The sequence below is a fragment of the Lycorma delicatula genome, chromosome 10 (genome assembly GCF_047948215.1).
Source record: "Lycorma delicatula isolate Av1 chromosome 10, ASM4794821v1, whole genome shotgun sequence".
Taxonomy (NCBI): Eukaryota; Metazoa; Arthropoda; class Insecta; order Hemiptera; family Fulgoridae; genus Lycorma; species Lycorma delicatula.
The window spans coordinates 58,169,728-58,192,729 of NC_134464.1; the positions used below are offsets into that span (position 1 = coordinate 58,169,728).

At 30.0% G+C, this 23,002-nt stretch overlaps 1 protein-coding gene across 1 annotated transcript; it reads left to right on the top strand.

Moving 5' to 3' along the window:
* The first annotated feature begins 309 nt into the window (after window positions 1-309).
* Prosalpha7 (proteasome alpha7 subunit) lies at window positions 310-22,669 on the top strand. The gene is made up of 7 exons (XM_075377415.1): window positions 310-460; window positions 2,417-2,499; window positions 6,008-6,131; window positions 10,074-10,144; window positions 10,245-10,419; window positions 13,051-13,163; window positions 22,412-22,669. Exons 1-7 carry the CDS (start codon window positions 440-442, stop codon window positions 22,587-22,589), a joined length of 765 nt encoding a protein of 254 aa, XP_075233530.1. The 5' UTR covers window positions 310-439; the 3' UTR covers window positions 22,590-22,669.
* The last annotated feature ends 333 nt before the right edge of the window (window positions 22,670-23,002 follow it).

Sequence of the window (23,002 nt, forward strand, 5' to 3'; positions counted from 1 at the left end):
TTAATAATAATTGTTTATTCAATATAAATAATTACTATGTTTACGTGAAGGCGTAAAAATGCTACTTAAGAGTAGAGCAACTATGACAAGTTATCATATTTGATTTTATTTTTTACATATTTTATGCAATTAAACCTCTATAATTACTTAAAATAAATATCCAGAAGTATAATTTCATCTTTTTCTTTAAAGAAACAACAGTTCTACAATTATCTGAATCTTCATGTTGAAAAAAGAAACTAATATTTTCAATACGAATATATAATACCAGTATTTTTTAAAATATGTTTATGTTGGCTCATCTGCAATGAGAAGTAATGAATGCGCTGGTTCTGCATGTCACGGAAAGAACGCTTAACCTAACTTTGCAGAGTATTTGATTTTTTATTTCAATCAATTTTTATTACGTTTGTCGAGTTTTCGTTTTTTATATTAAAATATGAGTTCTATTGGTACAGGAGTAAGTAAACCTTTTCTACCTCTTTTCGTTATTAAGTCGATAAAAAAAAACAATTGTTTACAAATTTATATTCATCATTGCACAGCTGAAATATCGGCGTTTCAGGTTCTTTGTATTTACATGTTGTTATAAACATCAGTTCTTGAAAATATTTTTACCATCTTGTGTTTACATACTATTTTGTTTGTGAATTATATTACTTCATCTTTATGTTAAAGAAAATTGCAATTTGAGGTTATTGTTGATAGAAAATATTATATTACCCTAATAATTTAGGAAGCTCATGCTTTGTGAAACTTTTTTAAAAAGACAATTATATTGATGCATTTGTTTACTGATATGTTACTCTGCTTTAAAGTTTGTTGCAAAAGTTATATATTTGAAATTAAAATGTTAAACCTTAAATGTACATCTCATGTTTGTGGGTGTTTAAGTTTGGGATAATGTGGATGAAGCTGTTTTCAGTGTTAGAAAGTTGTATGCAAGATGGTGAAACCAACCTTCACATCCTACCACACAATTAATAACATTTTTTAAAGATATCAGTGTTATTCCTCTGCAAGTGTTATCATATATTGTTCTATACCATCTTATAGAAATTGTGTACATGCTAATTAAGTATATATTAATTGCAGTTTATATTTTCAGAATCATACTGTTATGTGCAAAAAAATGTTTCCCTTTATAATCAGGAAGTTTGTGTATGTTAAATACAAACATTTGTATATTTTTATATCTTGTTTAATTTTTTATATAGCTAATATTTGTAGTGCGTGTTTATCTGGAATTTCTTATTTATTTTTTTTTTATGAAGGTTAGAATGAGTCACAGGGATGAGTTATCTGCATTGTGATATCTATCAGTATTATTGTACAGCTTTACATTCAGTGTATTTTATTTTGTTTTCAAGCACATTTTTGTTTCCAATTAATTTTTTCTATTCAATTGAACGATTGAAAAAAATGACAGCAATTCAAGTCTTCCAATGTTCAATATTTTTCATAACCTCTGAAGTTATGTTAAAAGCCAAGATATGATCTCACAAAGTGGTTTGCTCAATCAATGGTCCTACTTTAAAGTCATATTATTAATTTAAATAGTTTAACTTCTGATGATTCTGAGTAATTATTTAATCAACTTCAATTTTTTTCATACTTTAATATACCGTAATAGATATATTTAAGATTCAGGAAAACACAAGATCTAAATGTCAGAAAGCAGGTTTGGACAGGGGTGACCTGTGCAAAGTCCAACTTCCCATAGTATTTGTGTATTCTAATCAATTAGCAATCAGTTTTGTGAATTATGGTCACCTGTTCAGTTCCTAATCCGTTCTGTGGAACAGATAAGCAACTTTGACCTCGATAAGGTTATCAAAGTTTATATTTTGCCAAATACAACTGTAATAAGTGACTGTTAAGAACAGTCATAGAAATGACTATTTCTATGCTTGTTTGCTAACTAAAGGATTTTAACATTTATTTATGGACCACAATTATAACTTTATTGTTCCAAAGATGATGTGCACACCCAAAATATTGAAAAGTTGTGGCATGAGATGCCAGTAAGATTGTGTCCAACACATTCAACATAGGAATCATTTCATTGGTCATTTGGCTGATTTTTTTTTTCATAATTTAGCTTTCAAAGTACTAAATTCATATTTTCACCTAAGTTAGTGAGTTATACAACATAGTACTATTGAAAGAATCACAGGAACCATTTGACATAGATTAAGATTCAGGCTCAGAAGGCTAATATCTTAAATAAAAGTATTTGAGGTACTTTTTCCATTTTCAAACATTAAAATTAGCTGAATAATGTAAAATAATTAAAATTAATACAAATAATTCAATTTGAGAATAATTAGAAATTACATATTAATAATAATGAATAATTACAAAAAATAAATTAGCCTATAATATAAGAAGTGTTTTTTGTTTTACTTTTACATAGTATGATCTCTCAGCGTCGCAGTTCTCACCTGACGGTAGAGTGTTTCAAGTGGAATATGCACAAAAAGCTGTTGAAAATGGAGGGTAAGTATTTTTTTTTTTTTTTTTTAGTAAATTAATTAAAAACAGTGTTTTTAATCATTTTGATTAAAACCGGTCTTATCTATCTGAGTTCTCACATATATTACACCTTCTAAAAATTATCAACAACAATTTCTTGAGTAAATGGTTATTTGTAGAGGTGTCATTCTGCAGGTTGTTCTGTAGAATAGTTATTCATACAGTTCTGCTTATTTGCACAATATGCAACACCTTTGCAGTATCTGTTTCAACTTCAAAAATATTTGTCAGTGTACTTGTACTTCAAGGAGAATAAATTTTAAAATGTAATAAAATTAAGATCGATTGATTAACATTCTAAACAGCATGACACCATTGGCAATTGTACACTCCTCATTCCAAGATGTCTCTTTGATACAATTTCTCTTATTTACTTTTACCTATGTATCTTTATGTTATTAGTCAAGAAGGCTGGAAATTTTTGGAATGATCTATAGGCATTATCAGTAGTGCCTTTACTACCTTCTTGTAAAGATCACCAAGTTCCATGATACTTGGAATTTTTGACAGTTGCTACTTTCTTTTTTTTTAATTGCTTAATATTTGTTTTACATTATTTTTTTGGTTATGAAATATACTTACTTCAATCACCAAAAAGTAAGAATATTTTATTATTGATATTATTTTTTGCAGTTTATAAAAAAAATTTCCTCATTCTCTGAGCCTTAAGTAGCACTTGAGCTATATGAGGTCTGCTTTTATGAAAAGTATTATATTATTTCATTTTTAATTCATATATTGTTTTTATATTACTATAATGTAATTTTATAATTGTGTGCATTATACATAAATTTGTTATGGAGGACTTTCACAGTTTTAAGTTTTTAAAATAGGAAATTTTAAAATATAAATTTTAAAATACTTAGGTTTTTAAAATAATGTGAAGTTGACTGAACAGTACTTTTCATTTTTACTTTCCTGTACAAAATAAAGGAAGTACTGTGATCGCAAAAAATTTCAGATATTATCCATTTTGACCATCCCTGAATCCATTTTGACCGTTTTCAGTGTGACATTGACAAACCACGTTTGTATCTCTCATAACTCAAAAACGATTAGCTAGGATGTTTGAAATTTTGGATTTAGGACTGTTGTAATATCTAGTTGTGCACCACTTCCCCTTTTTATTGCAATCAACTGAACCAAAAGTCTCCAAAAAAGTCTAAAATCAAAAACAATTTGAATTTTTGACTTTTTCTTAACTGCATTAATAAATGCATTTTATTGCACTTTTTATTAACTTTATTTCTCTACAGTAAGTTCTAAATCAGGAGTCCCAGTTTTTATCTTTGATTGTGAAACTTTTCATGTAGTAAAACGCAATCAACACATTCTCCTTATACACCAAGTATTCATACTGGTCTGTAACTACCTCGTTTTTGTTTTTCTTTTGACTCCATAACATTTGGTATTTGTTTTCCAAAGCATCACCATCTGGTTCACATTTTCTCTTCAATAGATTGAATATTGTCTTGTCACATCATTATCTCATTATAGCCACTTTGCTTACCATCGTGATAGCTTTATTGCAGATTTTATTCACAACTACCAGCTGTTATAGCTAATCATCTTTTTTGTTGAATTTTCCATGAACTAATTATTAAAATCTTTTTGCTTATCCATAGCATTTAGCATTTAAATGATTTTAAAATGTTCCTTTAAGTGCAGTTTCATATTAAGGGAAAGAAAAATATCATAAGGTCCAAAATGCAGCAGATATGGAGGATGTATAGTAAAGTTTTTGTAAGCCAAAAACTGTTTCACAGAAAGTGATGTGTGATCAGATGCATTGTCCTGTTGAAGACTGAAACTGTTTTTCCACACTCCTAGTCATTTTTTTCTGATTCTCATCTTTGTCATACTCCATAATAATAATTCATGGTTGTACCTTCAAAAATTAAATTTTTGATCCATTTGCATCTAAAAGAGCAATTGTATTGTAAACTGTATGGTTTTGCATTTGGATTTGCTTTGATGAGCTTATTCATTCTTAGTGAAGACTGTATTCAAAAATCTTGACAGTCGTTTTATCTCAGGTTCATATTGGAAGCTCAAAATTTCATCACGTGTTAATTTTTTTTAAAAAGTGGTTTGGGGTGACAATCAAGTTTCATCATAATTTGTCAGTGCAATTTCAGTGCAGTTGTTATTTTTGCTCTTACATGTGAACCCTAGGATTGCATTGACACAAAATTTTTCATGTTGAGATACTCACATAAACCTTTCCACAAACTCAGCATCCTAGGATTCAAGTATCATGCAGACATTTAGCTGATGTTCAACCTGGTTAATTTTTAACAATTTTTGTTTAATTTTTTTTTTCGATTCTTGAAGTGAAAGATCATCCAGGGGTGTTCATCATCCTTTGTATTCTGATGTCATAATAGGGTTTGTTGTCAACAGGTCATCATTTAATTGTTTTACTTTTGTACAAATTAAAGATTTCCCAAGCTAATTGTTTCTCATTTATCTAAATCAACAGTAGTTTCCCCTCTTTGTCAATCAGCTGTGGTTTTTGTTTACATTTACTCTTTTCATGACATCAACTTTCTTGTTCATCATCTTTTTTTTTAGTTACAGATCAATGATGTAGCCATATAAAATTGTGTAGCAAGATCCAACACCATTTTCTTTTTTAGATATAATTTATTTTTTTCACTACAGTATCGTACCTTACCATTTTCTTATTTCTTTTCAGTTTACTTTAATCATTATTTGGCTTCATGATCATCTAAAATGAAAATTAAACTTTGAAACAACAGCAACATATATATAAAAAGAAATATAGCAGTTACTCACACTGAGCAGTCTATCCTGAGTGAATGCTACCGCAAAGTAACATACCCTTTATTTCTCAGACTCAACAGCATCAGTATTAGTGCATCTGTCCAGGGTTTTGAAAAGCGATGTGCCAAAACACATGACTGCCTGCCAAAGCACTTTTTTGTCAGTATATTGTTCATAAATTCAGATTCAGCTGTACTTTATTGTTTCATATAACAAGTCAAATGACATTTATATTCTGAATTTTTCAGCTTATGCTTCTAATTTGATTCACACTTCTCAGTACTTCTTCATTTTTCATACCTTCTGTCCAGTTCATTTTATTAATGCTCTTCATGTCTACATTTCAATCATTTACAGTCTTATTTTCCCCCCTTAGTGTCCGTATTTCACACCTATATAGAAGTTCACTCCTGACACAATACTCTGATTAGACTGAAGTTTGTTCAAGTTTGAGTTGGACTTTTAAAGAAGTTAATTCCTAAGTCCATGTAACATTTGTTCAATTCCTTCTTTTATGTAGACATTTATTGCGATATTGTCTCCTACCCTGGTTACTTTTGTCTTTGTTTTTTTTTGAGTCTTGTACTCTGTAAAAATGTTTTGTAATAAAATTATTTACTAGTTTAAAACATAAATAAAGTATTTTTTATAACTGCAAATATAGAGTAATATTGTTTTTTTACAGAACTGTTATCGGTTTAAGGGGCAAAGATGGTGTTGTATTAGCTGTTGAAAAAATAGTTACATCAAAACTTTATGAACCCGGTTCAGGTCGAAGATTATTTAATATTGATAAAGGAATTGGTATGGTGAGTAATTAAAATGCTATTCAAGAAATAATGGATAGTTTTAATTTTTTTTATACTTTAAAAGCAAAATAGTTATTTTTTCTTAAGATTTACCTAAATCTTATATTTTGACAAATGTATTAAATTGCATTCATATAATATAATAATATTTTAACTAATATTGTACTTAGTAGAATGTCTTTCTCTTTGCAGCAAGAATGATTTCTGTGCCTTGCAGAAAAATTAAGTCTTATATTTGTTATTGAATAGTATACATTATATTTGTATATTTAATAGTATACATTACCTTGTTTTACAACAAGCAGATTGATTATCATAATGACTGTTATTTATGTAAACTGGCTATTCTCTCTCTATAATCAGAATACAGGTTACAGTTTTAAAACTAAATATCATTTGAATTTTTATTGACTTGGCATACTTATGCGCAACAGTATATTAAATTTTGTAAATAAGCTACAGAAAATCATTTCCCTATTCTCCTTAGTATACAAGATATTTTCTTGAAGTAACCAGATTGGCTCTGGCATGTTGCACATGCACGGTAAATGGAAAAATTTGTTGTGGATAGGAATGTAGTCTGGCATCTTAGCAACACATCACAACTAACTGCAGTTGACTCCAAGCAGTGGATGCGAGTGGACTGTGAATTTATTGAACCTCTGTACAATTGATGTGTCATAAGAGAAAAAAAAGAAATTCAGTCGAGCAACTGCATGCCATAAAAGTTTGTGTGCATCTAAAAAAAACAGGACAGAGACTTTTGACATGTTGCAGACTGCCTTCAGGAAACAGTGCCCACAATGAACACATGTTTTTACTTGGCATAAGGCCTTAAAAGGTTGGATAGAGACATACAGGACAAAAAATAGAAGGGTTGATTGTACCATGACCAACACAGATGAAAATGTGGATTGTGTGTACAACCTTTGGAGCATCATGTGAATGTGCAATTAATCGCGGACAAGCTAAACTTACCGAAAATGCAAGTTCACAAAATTGTGAAAAGTGAATTGAGCATACAAAAAGTGTGTGCAAAGTAGGTGCAAAAAGTTCTGATCGACTTCAACAATCAGGTGTGAGTAACAATATGTTGCAGATTACTAGAACATGTGGTAACAGAGCCAACTTTATACAGTGTGTGATCATGGGTTTGTGAAGGCATACCAACAATGGTAGCATTTGTGTGGCTACACAAGGAGCTTATTTAGAAGATTATTAAATGTATTTGCTCTTATTTTCAGTAAATTAACTTTGCCAGTATTAACCTGGTTACTTTCAGGACAAATCCTGTAGTTATTGATTAGTACTGTCATTTTCAAGTGTGATATGTGTCATATTAATTCACATAAAAACATTATACTTATTGGTAAAGAAGTAAGGGGTTTTTTAACCTCATTTTTCCTTCCATTTATTTTTCTAGTGTTAGGCAGGAGAGATTTTGTAATTGAATAATCTTCCTGATGCTAGTTAACCAGAGGTATTAAATATGAAAATTTTTAGCATGAAAAACACCTTGCCTGACTGATTCATACTGAAGCTTCCAGATGAAAGCACTGATCTACCAGTTCTATTATGGTGGTCACCAGAAAGGACATTTAGTCACTATTAATTAATATAATTTATTAATATTGATAGTTTAGTAGAGTTACGTAAATCCCTTACTTTCCATCAGTGGAATTACTTTTATCAAAGTTTTACGTTAGTGCATCATAAGACTATCTGCCTTTACTGTATTTAGTTTTTCTTGTAATTTTTGTTATTCATAAAAATGAAGTTGCAGCTGAATTAATATTTTACTACTACAGAAGACATTTCTAATAGATTGTAGATATTGCTTCATCGGTTTCTGAAAATAATTCATTGGTCCTGGAAGTCCATACCTCTAAATATTATACAATTATGGAATCACCTCTGATTTTGATAAAATTTAGATTATACCTTATTTAGGATCTAAGTTATTCATTACAATTGAAATTATTCATCACAAATGCCTTTCGCCTGAGTTATTCCCTCATAAGCTATACAATACCCTCACCAAAAATTTTGTAATTTAGCACTTTACAAGTGTGATACATATTATTTTTAGACTAAATAATTTGATTTCAGTGAAATTAATTTAAGAATGAGATTAGATTCACTTAAGACTAAATTAAGTTATGTTTAGCTTGAGGTGTGGATCTTGACGAATGAATAATATATATTATTTATGGAGTAAATAATTTGATTTAAATGAAATTTGAGTACAGTTAGATTAAGGTTAGGTTAGGTAACTAATTATTCCATATACTGAAGTTTGTACAATATCAGCAAACAACCTAACGCTCGCTAACCTCATCTACTTTACCTAATTATTAAATTGGCTGATTGTTAGACTGAGTCCATAATTTTATACAATAACCAATTATTTAGTCCAAAAATAATGTACATTACAGTTGTACAGGCTGAATTACAAAATGTTTTGTAAGAGTACTTTGTAACTTATGAGGGATGTAACTCTTGTGAAAAGACTTAAGATGAATAATTTCAATTTTAACAAATAACTTAAGTCCTAAATTTCATTTAAGTGAATCCACAATAGTATATAATTACCCACTTCTCATTTAGGAAATGATACCAGTATATTGAGATTATTTTAGAACTGGTTCAGCCTGAGTCATATTTATTATCATAGAGTGGTAATAAAGACTTATTTCTATGATTATATAGCTAATAAGCTGTGAGTTGTTTGTATTATTAAATTACTTTTGAAGAAATAAAACCCTCCAATGGGAGCATGGCTGAACAGTACATGTTTAAATCAGATATATTTATATACACCATCCTACATAGAGAAGCCTTGAAGCTGTACACTATGATTGTTTGTCCGTAGTATGACATTTTATGGGTATATCATCATCTCTTATCGAACACTTATCTTCTGTGCTCTTATCGAACACAGAAGGAATCAACGATTTGAAAAATCGTTGATTCCTTCTTTCCTTAATTTTGAGATTCCCATGTGAGGTTTACTAAGGAAAATGAGAAATAAAGTTGTTTTCCATTGCCTTCTTCTGTAAACTGGATATACTGCTGCGTATTAACTTCCCAAGACACATACTGCAGATGATGATCATCCCAACTCCCATAGGGGAAGAGACCCGCCTTGTGACGATTCCGGTTGTCACACCCCCGGTCCCGTTCCTAGCCCTGACAGGCTTTAACAGAGGTCGTGTTATGATCCTTTAACTAATTACATATCACAGTTATCAGCCAGGCCTCAGTTGGGATGCCACCAATGTAAATGCCTTAGTAGACATTTACATCAGTGAGTTTTGACTCAGCCTTTGTCTTCGCTGTAGGCTTCTTTCGGACATCTCTATTCTACATCGTTGCCCTCCAAACTAGCTAACTGAGTTCGCTGAAGCACAAACCTCGTGCCTAATTCAATACTTTAAACAAGCTGTGAATGATTCTAAATGTCTCATTAATACAAGTCTATTTTCAGTAATAACAATGCATACCACAAGAAATGTTTTCACAACAATGAAATTTAGACCTAGTTCCCTTAGCAATCTCAATGATCAATTCCAAGCCTTTAAACTTAATTGCAACTATGGATTCCGGTTTAGTCTACCAGGGAGAACAGATGATTATCACATAGAATGGCCTTAAAATTAATATAATTGCTACCACAGAAAGCAACTCTGAATAACGCTCTATGCCTTAATGTGTTTCATTCAGCCATAAGAATAATTAAATGAGATAGTGTTCAACAACAAATTAATGAATACTTCCTATGACAAACAATGTATGACATGTACTACTTCTATTTAATAGTAGAAATAAAATTTATACCTTTTTAAAAAAATCATGTCCAATATATATTGTTGTGTTTATATTATTTTAATTTAACATACCGTTTAGATATATCACTAATTGTAAACTTCTGAAAAATTCCAGGCTGCCGCAGGATTAATTTCTGATGCACGTCAACTTGCTGAAACTGCTCGAAGTGAAGCAGCTAGTTATAGGTAAGAATATTATTTAGTTATTTTGAAATTTTTAGAATTAATTTTATAAAAAGTTAATTATGAAGATTATAAATTATTTTTTCTTTGTTCTTTTTTTTAGAAATCAATATGGTGCTGAAATACCTTTAAAATATTTAAATGATAGAGTGTCTATGTATATGCATGCTTATACATTATACAGTGCTGTAAGACCTTATGGATGCAGTGTTATATTAGCGGCACATCAAGCTGATGGTCCAGTTATGTACATGATTGACCCATCTGGTGTCTCTTATGTAAGTATTATTCTCATACAGAATTTTAATTTTGTTTTTGGTTTTTAATTTATTTTCTTTCATTTACAACCAGTTTCATTTAAAAATACATTATTTGTCATTATACAGTAGAATTACTTACATAAACTAATGTTCTGGGTTTCTTGGTGGATGCGTGGAAGTAATGTATTTGCTGCTGCGTTAATCCATTTGAAGTATCGCAAAAAACAAGCTGGTTGCTTGACCAATACAAAAAAAAATTGAAACTTGCCCACTTGTTTCCTACATGTTTCAGAACTAATTTTTTATTTAAGCAGTTTACCTGTGGTGGCCAGTTTTGTTACGGTGCGCACACCTATTTTTGTGATTATAAGGGTTTACAGAAAAAGTCATAATAAAAAACTATTGCTCCTAGAAGGATGAACAAAAAAAATTTAATCATATTCTCTCAAGGTAAAAAGATTGGTCCAGAGGTTTATTTACCTATCTCCTTTCTTTCTATGAGAAAATTACCAATAAAGTAGAACATGAAAAACTGTGAAATTTGATTTTTGGTAATTTTTTTCAAGAGGCAAGGATGACATACACAGTTTGTATTATTTTTTAATTTAGGTATATGTTAGTAATATTAATGGTGATATAACTTACCCATAAATTTTTATGAATTTTTCAAAATAATTTTTTTTTTAAATTCAAATTTTTGCTTAGATAAGTCTGTTAGGGCTGGTAATAAATATCTCATATTTGCACAACTTACAGTGTTTTTGTAGATGTTTATGACAAATAAAAAAGTCTCTTGTGTATTGTACTAATAAAAAAGTTATAACCTCTCAAAAATCATGAAAAACCTGTCAAAAGCGATACGATTTTGATTTGCTAAAATAAGTGCTCCAGGGAGTGTTTCTTGTCTACTTTAATATCTTTATACTTATTATTAAAGTTGAAATAGACTTGTTGAACGGCAGTGTTCATATGATAACAGGCACTTGGAAGTCATTTCCAGTCGGTCAGGAAACTTCATGTTGCAATATGCTCATTTATGCTTTTTTGCTTCATTTAGCTTTGCAATTACAGACTGGTCAGTCTGACATTAATGTACATGCGTTAAACTATCATTACTTTTAAGGTACATTAAAGTAAATCTTATCTCTTTCATAGAAAGTATAAAAATGCACTTAACACTTTTCCTACAAAAAAAAAGAATCTTTTCATATTGTGTTTTGTGGCATTTTTCATGCCTCAATATCATAAATTAGGTGAAAGTAAAAATATACGCGGTATAGGATTTTAATTATAATCCTAAAGGGAATAAAACTATAAACTAATTAAAAGACTGAGGGGGCTAGGTTTTCAGCATAAATGATTTGCATTCTGAAATGCATTTGTATCAGCACTCTGAAAGCTTTCATAAACAATTCGGAGGGAAGTCTTTTATTTGCCGATGTAGCCATTTGTTAACAGAATGTGTAACATTTCAAATTCCCAAACCTTTTCCCACCCAGTTACTCCATTAGGAAACCAAACAGCTGTTAGAGATCATGAGATGAAAACTGTTCGAAGATGTGGGTGGTATAAGGGTTCGTTCATTTTATTAATGATAGCACAAGATGCAAGAAGCTATATGTGGACAGATGTTATCCTGTAGAAATGACAATGATATTTTGCACACTTTTTCTAATTGTTAATTGAAGTCTTTATTATATCTTTGAATAGTGGTAAGTAATAGCCAGTGTTTATTGTGCAACAATCCAAGAATACTCCTTCAGAATGTCATATGAAGATGACATAAACGTCCCAGATGACATGGTCTTTTCATATCTGGTTTTATGAAGACTCTATATGATACCATCGTATCAAAAAAATTTGCCCTTGGATTTGAAGCGATGCATCTATATCCCATGTTGTCATAATTAATGTTAAAAAAGCAAATCTCCTTCTCAGACTAAGATAACAATCATTACAATAATTGCAGGCATTTAATCTTCTCTTTATTCATTAACAACCTTGAAATCCATTAAGCACAGTTCTTAGTGTTCAATGGTGGCTTTTTTTAGCGATTGTTTTCGCAATACCTCATTGATATTCAGTATTCTAGATAACTCATAGCCAGTTTCTCAACCATTTTAAATGCATTAATTTACTGTTGACTGACAATGTATTCTTACCGCATTGTTTTATTGAGATGAACATATGGGGTAACTCATGTTTCCCTTCGTCTTGTATTTAATATATAGACAATCAATTAATGCTATCAATCAATTAATGACAATCAATTAATTATAGGCTATCAATTAATTTCTATACAACAAAGACATCACTACACCAAAATCGTAGTCATTATACATCACAGTGATTATATAAAATTTGGTTTTATGTTAAAATCTCTGAAGGTATTTGCCTGATTTTGTCAAATGGTTACATTGCAAGCAAAAGAAAATGTTCTAGAAGATGTGATTATTTAAATCTATAAAAAACACTTGTTTTTAAAATAAATTATTTAAAACCACACTTCAAAAAAATGTTACTAGAATTCAAAAGTATTCTTCATTAGTTTATCTAAAAATTTTATAATTTTTTTTTAAATTCGTAAATAAAGTGTAAGTTAGTAAATTAAAGTGCACAAACATTTTACACTTTTTTCATGCTGTTTAGGGTTACTTTGGATGTGCCATTGGAAAGGCGAAACAGAATGCAAAAACAGAAATAGAAAAATTAAAATTACAAGATATGACTTGTCAAGAATTAGTTAAAGAAGCTGCCAGAATGTAAGTTTTATTTTGTTTATTCTTTTATTATTGTTTAAATTTAAATGTGAAGAAAAAATTTCACAGATTTACTTATTAGTATGTCAGAAATAGTTACTTCTTAAGCTATTGTAATCCATTGTTTAATGTTTATGATAGTGCTATGTAGTACCTCTAAATTTTGTTTATTGAAAAAAAGCAAACTTTGTTAGTAAAATTTTTTTTCATACTTAATCTGCTTTTTTACAATATTATAAACAGATGGCATCAAAGTCTCCAAAAAAAAAGGTTAATCAATTTAATGACAAAAAGAACTCACCTAGAATATGCTTTAGTTTTTACAATGGTATTGAGGGTTTGTAATCATTATAATTATATCATAATGCCTTTATATAAACAGATTTATTTTAATAATTTAATGCTAAGAAAAAGTATATTTAAACATTTTCCAAATTATATAAAAACATTACATGAACATAATTTCTTTCTTGCAATTGCTTCTAATCATGTTTATGTTATCACGTGATATTAAATTTGATTGTTATCTGAAAGGTTAGGCACTATATATATAAGCAATATTTTTTTTTTAGTACAGCAGCTATTCCTCATAGTAAACCACATATTAGATGATACCTGAATTAGTAAAAGTTATTTATGAATAACTGAATTTTATATTGAAATACTTGTATACTACTCTTTAACAGAAGTTTATAAAGAAAAAAAAAAATTCTGATCATTACATACATTATAAAGATCATATCAAGAATGGTAGATACATTTTTCCATAAATAAATAAGGAACTACCCAGAATTTTCCTGGATGTACTAAAGGAAACTGTGGTAAAACCTTGATCTGAGCAGCATAATAAAATATAGTCAATTATGAAAAAATCTGATTTGGGCACCACATGACTTCTTTGTACACCTATTAAATTACATATACACTTTTTTTTTTTTTAAAAAAAAAGTACATAAAATTTTATTTCATTAATAATTTCTGATATTTTTTCTATTTTTTTTTTTATTACTATTATTGAATATTATTTATCGTAGTTTTTTTTACAATCAGAGGTTAATAAATCAATATATTTAAATTAAAAAAAAAATTGTTAAAAGAAAAGGAGATGAAGTCTGATTTGAAAACGATGTGCCTTCCCTTCCAAATATTTCATTAATTAAAATTTCATTTGGCGATAACTCTGGAACCAATGGAAATAAGTGCCGCTTATGATAGATTGTTGAAAAGCTCTCAATGAGGGCTTATTACTGCAGTTAAGAAAAAGGTCCAAATTCTAATTTTATTTTACATTTTGGGCTTTTTTGGACACTTTTGGTTCAGTCAATTGCAATCAAAAAGGGAAGTGCACAACTAGATATTACAACAATCCTAAATCCAAAATTTCAACATCCTATGACTAATCGTTTTTGAATTATGCAAGATAAATATATATATATATATATATATATATATATATATGTATATACATATATTACACTGAAACAAAAATAGATATTTTCATTGAAATCTGAAAACCGAAATTATTCGCTTTCACAATACTTCCTTTTCGTACAAGGGAGTAATAAAAACTAGGTGTGATTTAATTTTACACATGAATTTTAATCAAATGAAATAATAGATTATAATAACAAAATAGTTCATAATTCAGAAGACATTAATGAAAATTATTTGAGTGCATATTCATGAATGTTCAATGGGATGAAGAAAATTCAGGTTTATTTTTATTAGTCTTAAGTATAAATTTATCGACAGAGTAATATTGTTTCTGTAAAAGAAAACTGTTTAATTAAATGAAAAGAATACTGGTAATATCACTTAAGCTGAAATTTTGTGTCTAATTACACAAAATCTGTTCTGTATCTAAAATAGGAAAGTATGTAGATTATTTTTTTTTTTTTTTTTTTTTTTTTTTTTTTTTTTTTTTGTCTTCAGTCATTTGACTGGTTTGATGCAGCTTTCCAAGATTCCCTATCTAGTGCTAGTCGTTTCATTTCAGTATACCCTCTACATCCTACATCCCTAACAATTTGTTTTACATATTCCAAACGTGGCCTGCCTACACAATTTTTTCCTTCTACCTGTCCTTCCAATATTAAAGCGACTATTCCAGGATGCCTTAGTATGTGGCCTATAAGTCTGTCTCTACTTTTAACTATATTTTTCCAAATGCTTCTTTCTTCATCTATTTGCCGCAATACCTCTTCATTTGTCACTTTATCCACCCATCTGATTTTTAACATTCTCCTATAGCACCACATTTCAAAAGCTTCTAATCTTTTCTTCTCAGATACTCCGATTGTCCAAGTTTCACTTCCATATAAAGCGACACTCCAAACATACACTTTCAAAAATCTTTTCCTGAGATTTAAATTAATTTTTGATGTAAACAAATTATATTTCTTACTGAAGGCTCGTTTAGCTTGTGCTATTCGGCATTTTATATCGCTCCTGCTTCGTCCATCTTTAGTAATTTTACTTCCCAAATAACAAAATTCTTCTACCTCCATAATCTTTTCTCCTCCTATTTTCACATTCAGTGGTCCATCTTTGTTATTTCTACTACATTTCATTACTTTTGTTTTGTTCTTGTTTATTTTCACGCGATAGTTCTTGCGTAGGACTTCATCTATGCCGTTCATTGTTTCTTCTAAATCCTTTTTACTCTCGGCTAGAATTACTATATCATCAGCAAATCGTAGCATCTTTATCTTTTCACCTTGTACTGTTACTCCGAATCTAAATTGTTCTTTAACATCATTAACTGCTAGTTCCATGTAAAGATTAAAAAGTAACGGAGATAGGGAACATCCTTGTCGGACTCCCTTTCTTATTAGGGCTTCTTTCTTATGTTCTTCAATTGTTATTGTTGCTGTTTGGTTCCTGTACATGTTAGCAATTGTTCTTCTATCTCTGTATTTGAACCCTAATTTTTTTAAAATGCTGAACATTTTATTCCAATCTACGTTATCGAAAACCTTTTCTAGGTCTATAAACGCCAAGTATGTTGGTTTGTTTTTCTTTAATGTTCCTTCTACTATTAATCTGAGGCCTAAAATTGCTTCCCTTGTCCCTATACTTTTCCTGAAACCAAATTGGTCTTCTCCTAACACTTCTTCCACTCTCCTCTCAATTCTTCTGTATAAAATTCTAGTTAAGATTTTTGATGCATGACTAGTTAAACTAATTGTTCTGTATTCTTCACATTTATCTGCCCCTGCTTTCTTTGGTATCATAACTATAACACTTTTTTTGAAGTCTGACGGAAATTCCCCTTTTTCATAAATATTACACACCAGTTTGTATAATCTATCAATCGCTTCCTCACCTGCACTGCGCAGTAATTCTACAGGTATTCCGTCTATTCCAGGAGCCTTTCTGCCATTTAAATCTTTTAATGCTCTCTTAAATTCAGATCTCAGTATTGTTTCTCCCATTTCATCCTCCTCAACTTCTTCTTCTTCCTCTATAACACCATTTTCTAATTCATTTCCTCCGTATAACTCTTCAATATATTCCACCCATCTATCGACTTTACCTTTCGTATTATATATTGGTATACCATCTTTGTTTAACACATTATTAGATTTTAATTTATGTACCCCAAAATTTTCCTTAACTTTCCTGTATGCTCCGTCAATTTTACCAATGTTCATTTCTCTTTCCACTTCTGAACACTTTTCTTTAATCCACTCTTCTTTCGCCAGTTTGCATTTCCTATTTATAGCATTTCTTAATTGCCGATAGTTCTTTTTACTTTCTTCATCATTAGCATTCTTATATTTTCTACATTCATCCATCAGCTGCAATATATCGTCTGAAACCCAAGGTTTTCTACCAGTTCTCTTTATTCCGCCTAAGTTTGCTTCTGCTGATTTAAGAATTTCCTTTTTAACATTCTCCCATTCTTCTTCTACATTTTCTACCATATCTTTTTTACTCAGACCTCTTGCGATGTCCTCCTCAAAAATCTTCTTTACCTCCTCTTCCTCAAGCTTCTCTAAATTCCACCGATTCATCTGACAACTTTTCTTCAGGTTTTTAAACCCCAATCTACATTTCATTATCACCAAATTATGGTCGCTATCAATGTCTGCTCCAGGGTAAGTTTTGCAGTCAACGAGTTGATTTCTAAATCTTTGCTTAACCATGATATAATCTATCTGATACCTTCCAGTATCGCCTGGCTTTTTCCAAGTGTATATTCTTCTATTATGATTTTTAAATTGGGTGTTGGCAATTACTAAATTATACTTCGTGCAAAACTCTATAAGTCGGTCCCCTCTTTCATTCCTTTTGCCCAGCCCGTATTCACCCACTATATTTCCTTCCTTGCCTTTTCCAATGCTTGCATTCCAATCTCCAACTATTATTAAATTTTCATCTCCTTTTACGTGTTTAATTGCTTCATCAATCTCTTCGTATACACACTCTACCTCATCATCATCATGGGCGCTTGTAGGCATATAAACGTTAACAATCGTTGTCGGTTTAGGTTTTGATTTTATCCTTATTACAATGATTCTATCGCTATGCGTTTTGAAATACTCCACTCTCCTCCCTATCTTCTTGTTCATCACGAAACCTACTCCTGCCTGCCCATTATTTGACGCTGAGTTAATTACTCTAAAATCACCTGACCAAAAGTCGCCTTCCTCTTCCCACCGAACCTCACTAATTCCTACTATATCCACATTCACCCTATCCATTTCCCTTTTTAAATTTTCTAGCCTACCAACCTTTTTTAAGCTTCTAACATTCCACGCTCCGACTCGTAGAATGTTATTTTTTAATTTTCTGGTGACCCCTTCCTTAGTAGTCCCCACCCGGAGATCCGAACGGGGGACTATTTTACCTCCGGAATATTTTACCAAGGAAGGCGCCTCCATTGTTGCTATGTGAAAATGCAGAGAGCCACATTTTCTTGGAAAAAAAGCAGCTGTAGTTTTCCATTGCTTTCAGCTGCGCAGTACTCAGAGGACTGAGTGATGTTGATACGGCCGTTTAAGTCATTGTGACTCACGCCCCTAACAACTACTGAAAGAGCTGCTGCCCTCTTTCAGGAATCATTCCTTAGTCTGGCTCTCAACAGATACCTCTCCGATATGGTTGCACCTTCGGTCCAGCTACTCTGTATCCCTGAGCACTCAAGCCCCCTCACCAACGGCAAGGTCTCATGATTCATAGAGGAGGATTATTAAAAAGAGATTAAAAAGAGATTATTCATTAGAGGTAGATTATTAAAAAAATAAATCTAAAAAAAATGGGTCTTTTAAGTTTTGTGCCTTAAACAGGAGACATTTTAAAAAAATTAATAAAATAGATTTAAATTAATTGTAAGGAACTTTAGAAAAAAAGTTTTATTTCAATGTTCCCATGTCCAAAAAATCTATTCGTGTCAGACAAACTGTGCGTCTTGATTGGCATAACTGGAAAAGTTATCCAGTTCATTGGGAGTGCAAAGAGATGATACTATACTTCACATAGGAGTATATGTAAGCTTAATAAATATAAATGATGCCAAGCATAGCATAGCATTTTACTCAAAATAGTATGGTTTGATTTTATTACTAACATAATCAATTCGATTATTAATAAAACATCCAGAAATTTCACTTTATTGGCAAAAGAAATACTACCATTATCATTATTGGGAATTCGGAATTCTCACCATATGAACAGTAATGTTGCATCTACCTGAGAAGTTCAATGCGATGGTTTTATCCTTATTTAAGTTAGATGTTATAATCCATCCAGAGAATAATTTTTTTAATTACTAACATAGAATTTTCAAAACCTTTTCAATAATTAACTTCAGTTGTAGATACAGTTGTCATCTATGATGACAGTAACAATGAATAGTACAAGATATTGGAGGTAGATGATCATTCATAAACAATAAAAAACAAGCAAGGAACCTGCGGTGCTTTAGCACTGTTTTCGACAATGCTTAACCTAAAAATTTATAAACTCTAGATGTAGGAACAGTGCCGTAGGAATCTTGAGTTTATAAATTTTTAGGTTTATAAAAACTATTCTAATACAGTTACAGTGTTCTTTTTGTGTGCAGCAGTAGGTTCTGACAGACATTTTGTGCATGCTAAGTACTAAATGGCAGAAAATGTTTTAAAATGTATTTAAAAACTTTAACTATTATAACCAAGCATTCAGAATCTTAAATTTTAAAAATTACATGTGTTAAATGCTCATTATTTTATATATATATTCTCATGCATTATTCATGACTTAATAGTAATCTCACAGTAGTGTTTTATTATTTCCTGTTTATTGTGTTCTTTAGCTCCTGTAATGTGTAAGGCTTGTTGAACATTCTATACTTTGCTCACGAAAATGTATCAGTTGCAGTTAAATCAAAGGTCCTGAATACAATCTTAAAACATTCATTAAACTACAGCAACCATAAAAACACTGTAAAAATCTAGTCTGAAACCTGAACCATTCTGTAAAACGTTTTTGTAGAATGTGGGTGGATATTGTATGTATGAAATCCAAAATACGTAAGTTAAATTCTACATACAATTCAGTCAGATAACACTGTTATCAGAATGAAATTATAATATCGGTCTACTATTAAGTTGTTTGAAGAAATTTTACCTTATTGTGAAATATTGAAATGTGCATTTTCCAACGTAAACCATAATGGCAAATTCATTGATTCACGAGCTAAGTCACTGAAACTTTAAACATCAGCAAACCAGTTACCTCTCAGACCTACATTTGAAGGAAGGTAACATTTACATACATATCAAAACCTTTGAATTGTCCTCCTTAATGTTTTTGCCTTACAACATACAAATAATACTCAAGAAAAGTTAATTCTGAACTTATCTATCCTTAATGCTGTGTGTTGAAGAAAAGGTTTAGGAATCCACCAAGCTTGAAGCTTACAATAGCCTAGTATTTGATTTCTTCATGAATAATTAAATAAAAGATCTAGGAAAAGAATCAGAAAGTGTTTTGTTTTGCTGTGAATTATCTTAATATAATGCTAAACTTGTCATCATTATTAAATATTTATTATTCTTATGAATTCCCATGTGAAATAGAAATATTAAAAATATCAGATCATTAGGGCCCATAATTTGAATCATGCAGATCAATATTTGGAAAATTAAAAACTGTTGTACCTACATCAAATCAAACTAAAGAACTGTTTTCATCTAACTTAAAACAATTTCTCAGCTTACAAGAAAAGATCTCATTATGCTTCCATTGCCATTCTTAAAAAAATCTTCCTGTCAATTTATTTTAAATACAATTAAATTTTTTTTCTTAAAGAAAATCACTACTCAGTTAATAATTTTTTACATAATTCTAATTAAAAAAAAACATACATTTTCAACATGCTGTTCAGCATGTACATAAATATATGCTCAAATAATCATATTAATGCTTAATAAATTGTTGACTGTTTTGTACTTATTTCTATTTAGTATCTTCTTGTTTTTAGCTTAACATTATTTCATTTATGTATATTTTTTTTATAATTATGTGTATATACTGTGATGCTGTTTTGATTAATATTTTCTCATGCTATTTCTTTAATTCATTCAAGCAGATAGTACTAGGACAGTTCCCTTTTTTTTCAAGAGTTCTAAGGTTCAGATCCTAGTAAAGGTTTTATATGGATTTGAATAATATAGATCATGGATACCAGTATTCTTTGGTGGTTGGGTTTCAATTAACCACACTTCTCAGGAGTGGTCGACTTGAGACTGTACAAGACTATACTTCATTCACATTCATATATATCATCCTCATTTATCCTCTGAAGTAATACCTTACAGTGGTTCCAGAGACTAAAGAGAAAAAAAAAAGAAAGTTTCCTTATTTTATCAGTGTAGTATAATTACCCATTCCTGACATGATCTGTGAATTGTGCTATTACGTGCTGATCAGAATAAAAGGTTTATTTACTTTTATAGATCTGAAATGGTTAATTTTCAGTCACCTCTAACCACATTTCTGTCATCATTTTCTACAATCAGCTGGTCATGTCTTTGTCCATCACAGAGAATGGTCCACTCTGCTCTAAACATACTACTCATTATTTCACACCACCCTCACCATTGCATTCTCTCGGCAAACTTCAGTAGGATTTCAACTGCTTTTAAGGAAACTGTTTGACAGGATTTCAACATTATATATTAATTTAATTTTGAAGATTTTAAGGGATTTTACTACTTTTCTGTAATTCTGGCTAACAGGTACCTTAATTGTATCAATTAAAGTTCCACTTCCAACAGTTTTAAAATATATTTCCAAGTACTTTCGGAGTTGCTACTACATCATCAGGGATTTATTTTAAGATGGTAATTCAAAATTCATATTTCATATGTATAATTATATTTAAATTAAAATTGTTACGTTCATAATAGTCAGGAAATAAAAATTAATTTATACGTCAGTAAAACTGTAACATCAAGTCCGTAAGATGTTTACGACTATTATGATAATAGTCGTAAAAGAAATAATTTATATATCAATAAGACTGTAACGTTATGTTTGTACGATGTTTATGAGTATTATGATAATACAATGATAGATGTTTATGACTATTATCATAGTCGTAAGATGTTTACAACTATTATCATAGTCGTAAACATCTTATGGATGTGATGTTACAGTCTTATTGAGGTATAAATTATTTTTTAGTTCTTGACAACCGACTGTTATGAACGTAAATTTTAATTTAAATATAATTATACATATATATGACTTATGAATTTTGAATTACCATCTTGTAAGAAATCCCTGATGATGGAGTAGCAACTCTGAAAGTACTTGGAAATATATTTTAAAATTATTGGTTAGTGGAACTTTAATTTATACAATTGTATTAATACCAATGGTACCAAATGCTTACAAAATTAAAGGTATCTTAATGGTGAACATACTTTACAACTGGCAGGATTGTTAATAATTGCATAAATTTAAAAATATTATTAAACAAATAAGTTCTAATACTAACAAACAAATATCTGTGATAAACTCATATCTTCCATCACTAGATGCATAATAACTCACTACACTTGCTTGCAAACATATTGCACACATTGTTTATAATGTGCTTTATTTACTATTACAGTTTATGCCTAGAGCAACACTTACATTTATGATTTAAATATTAATTAAAATGATTATCATATCTTAAATTATAGTTTTTATATAAAAGCTTAATAATCTGTTTCTTATTTTGTTTTGTTGATTAATTTTTTGGTAATTATTTACAGAATCTATTTGGTGAATGATGAATTAAAAGATAAAATATTTGAACTCGAATTAAGTTGGGTAGGTGAACATACTAAAGGCAAACATGTAAGAGTACCTGAGCAACTTGTTGCTGAAGCTGAAAGATGTGCAAAGGCTGCTATGGAAGAAGATTCCGATTCAGATGCAGAAGACATGTGAACATTAATCGTCCGTGTTTGTTATTTCATTCACTAATTTTTTAATTAAAATAATAATGTATCTTTTTTTTCTTACTTAAATGTGTATTTTATTTATTTATCTATTGTCACCTGCCAGCAATAGTGTTCAACCCTAGAAAAACTTGAATTTTGTAAAATTTGATAAAAATAGTTATAATACCCATCTTAAGTTCAGTCCAGGACTGAAAAAGGAGTCTTCATCATTCCTTAGTGTAATGAATTATTATAGCATAATGAAAAATAGACAGAAGCCAATCTAATATTAACAATATTGTAATAAAAAGCATCAAGAAAATTAGTTTGAAAAATTAGTGTAAAAATAAAGTCCATATTCACACATTTCATATATTCTTAGCTTTAAAATCAGTTAATATTCATTCAGTAGATCGATTT

What these genes read in the sequence shown, in the direction of transcription:
- Prosalpha7 (XM_075377415.1), top strand. Translation starts at nt 440, where the DNA reads ATGAGTTCTATTGGTACAGGA. An exon ending in AAAGCTGTTGAAAATGGAGG is followed by an intron (nt 2,500 to 6,007) that starts GTAAGTATTTTT and finishes GTTTTTTTACAG; the next exon opens with AACTGTTATCGGTTTAAGGG. An exon ending in ACCCATCTGGTGTCTCTTAT is followed by an intron (nt 10,420 to 13,050) that starts GTAAGTATTATT and finishes CATGCTGTTTAG; the next exon opens with GGTTACTTTGGATGTGCCAT.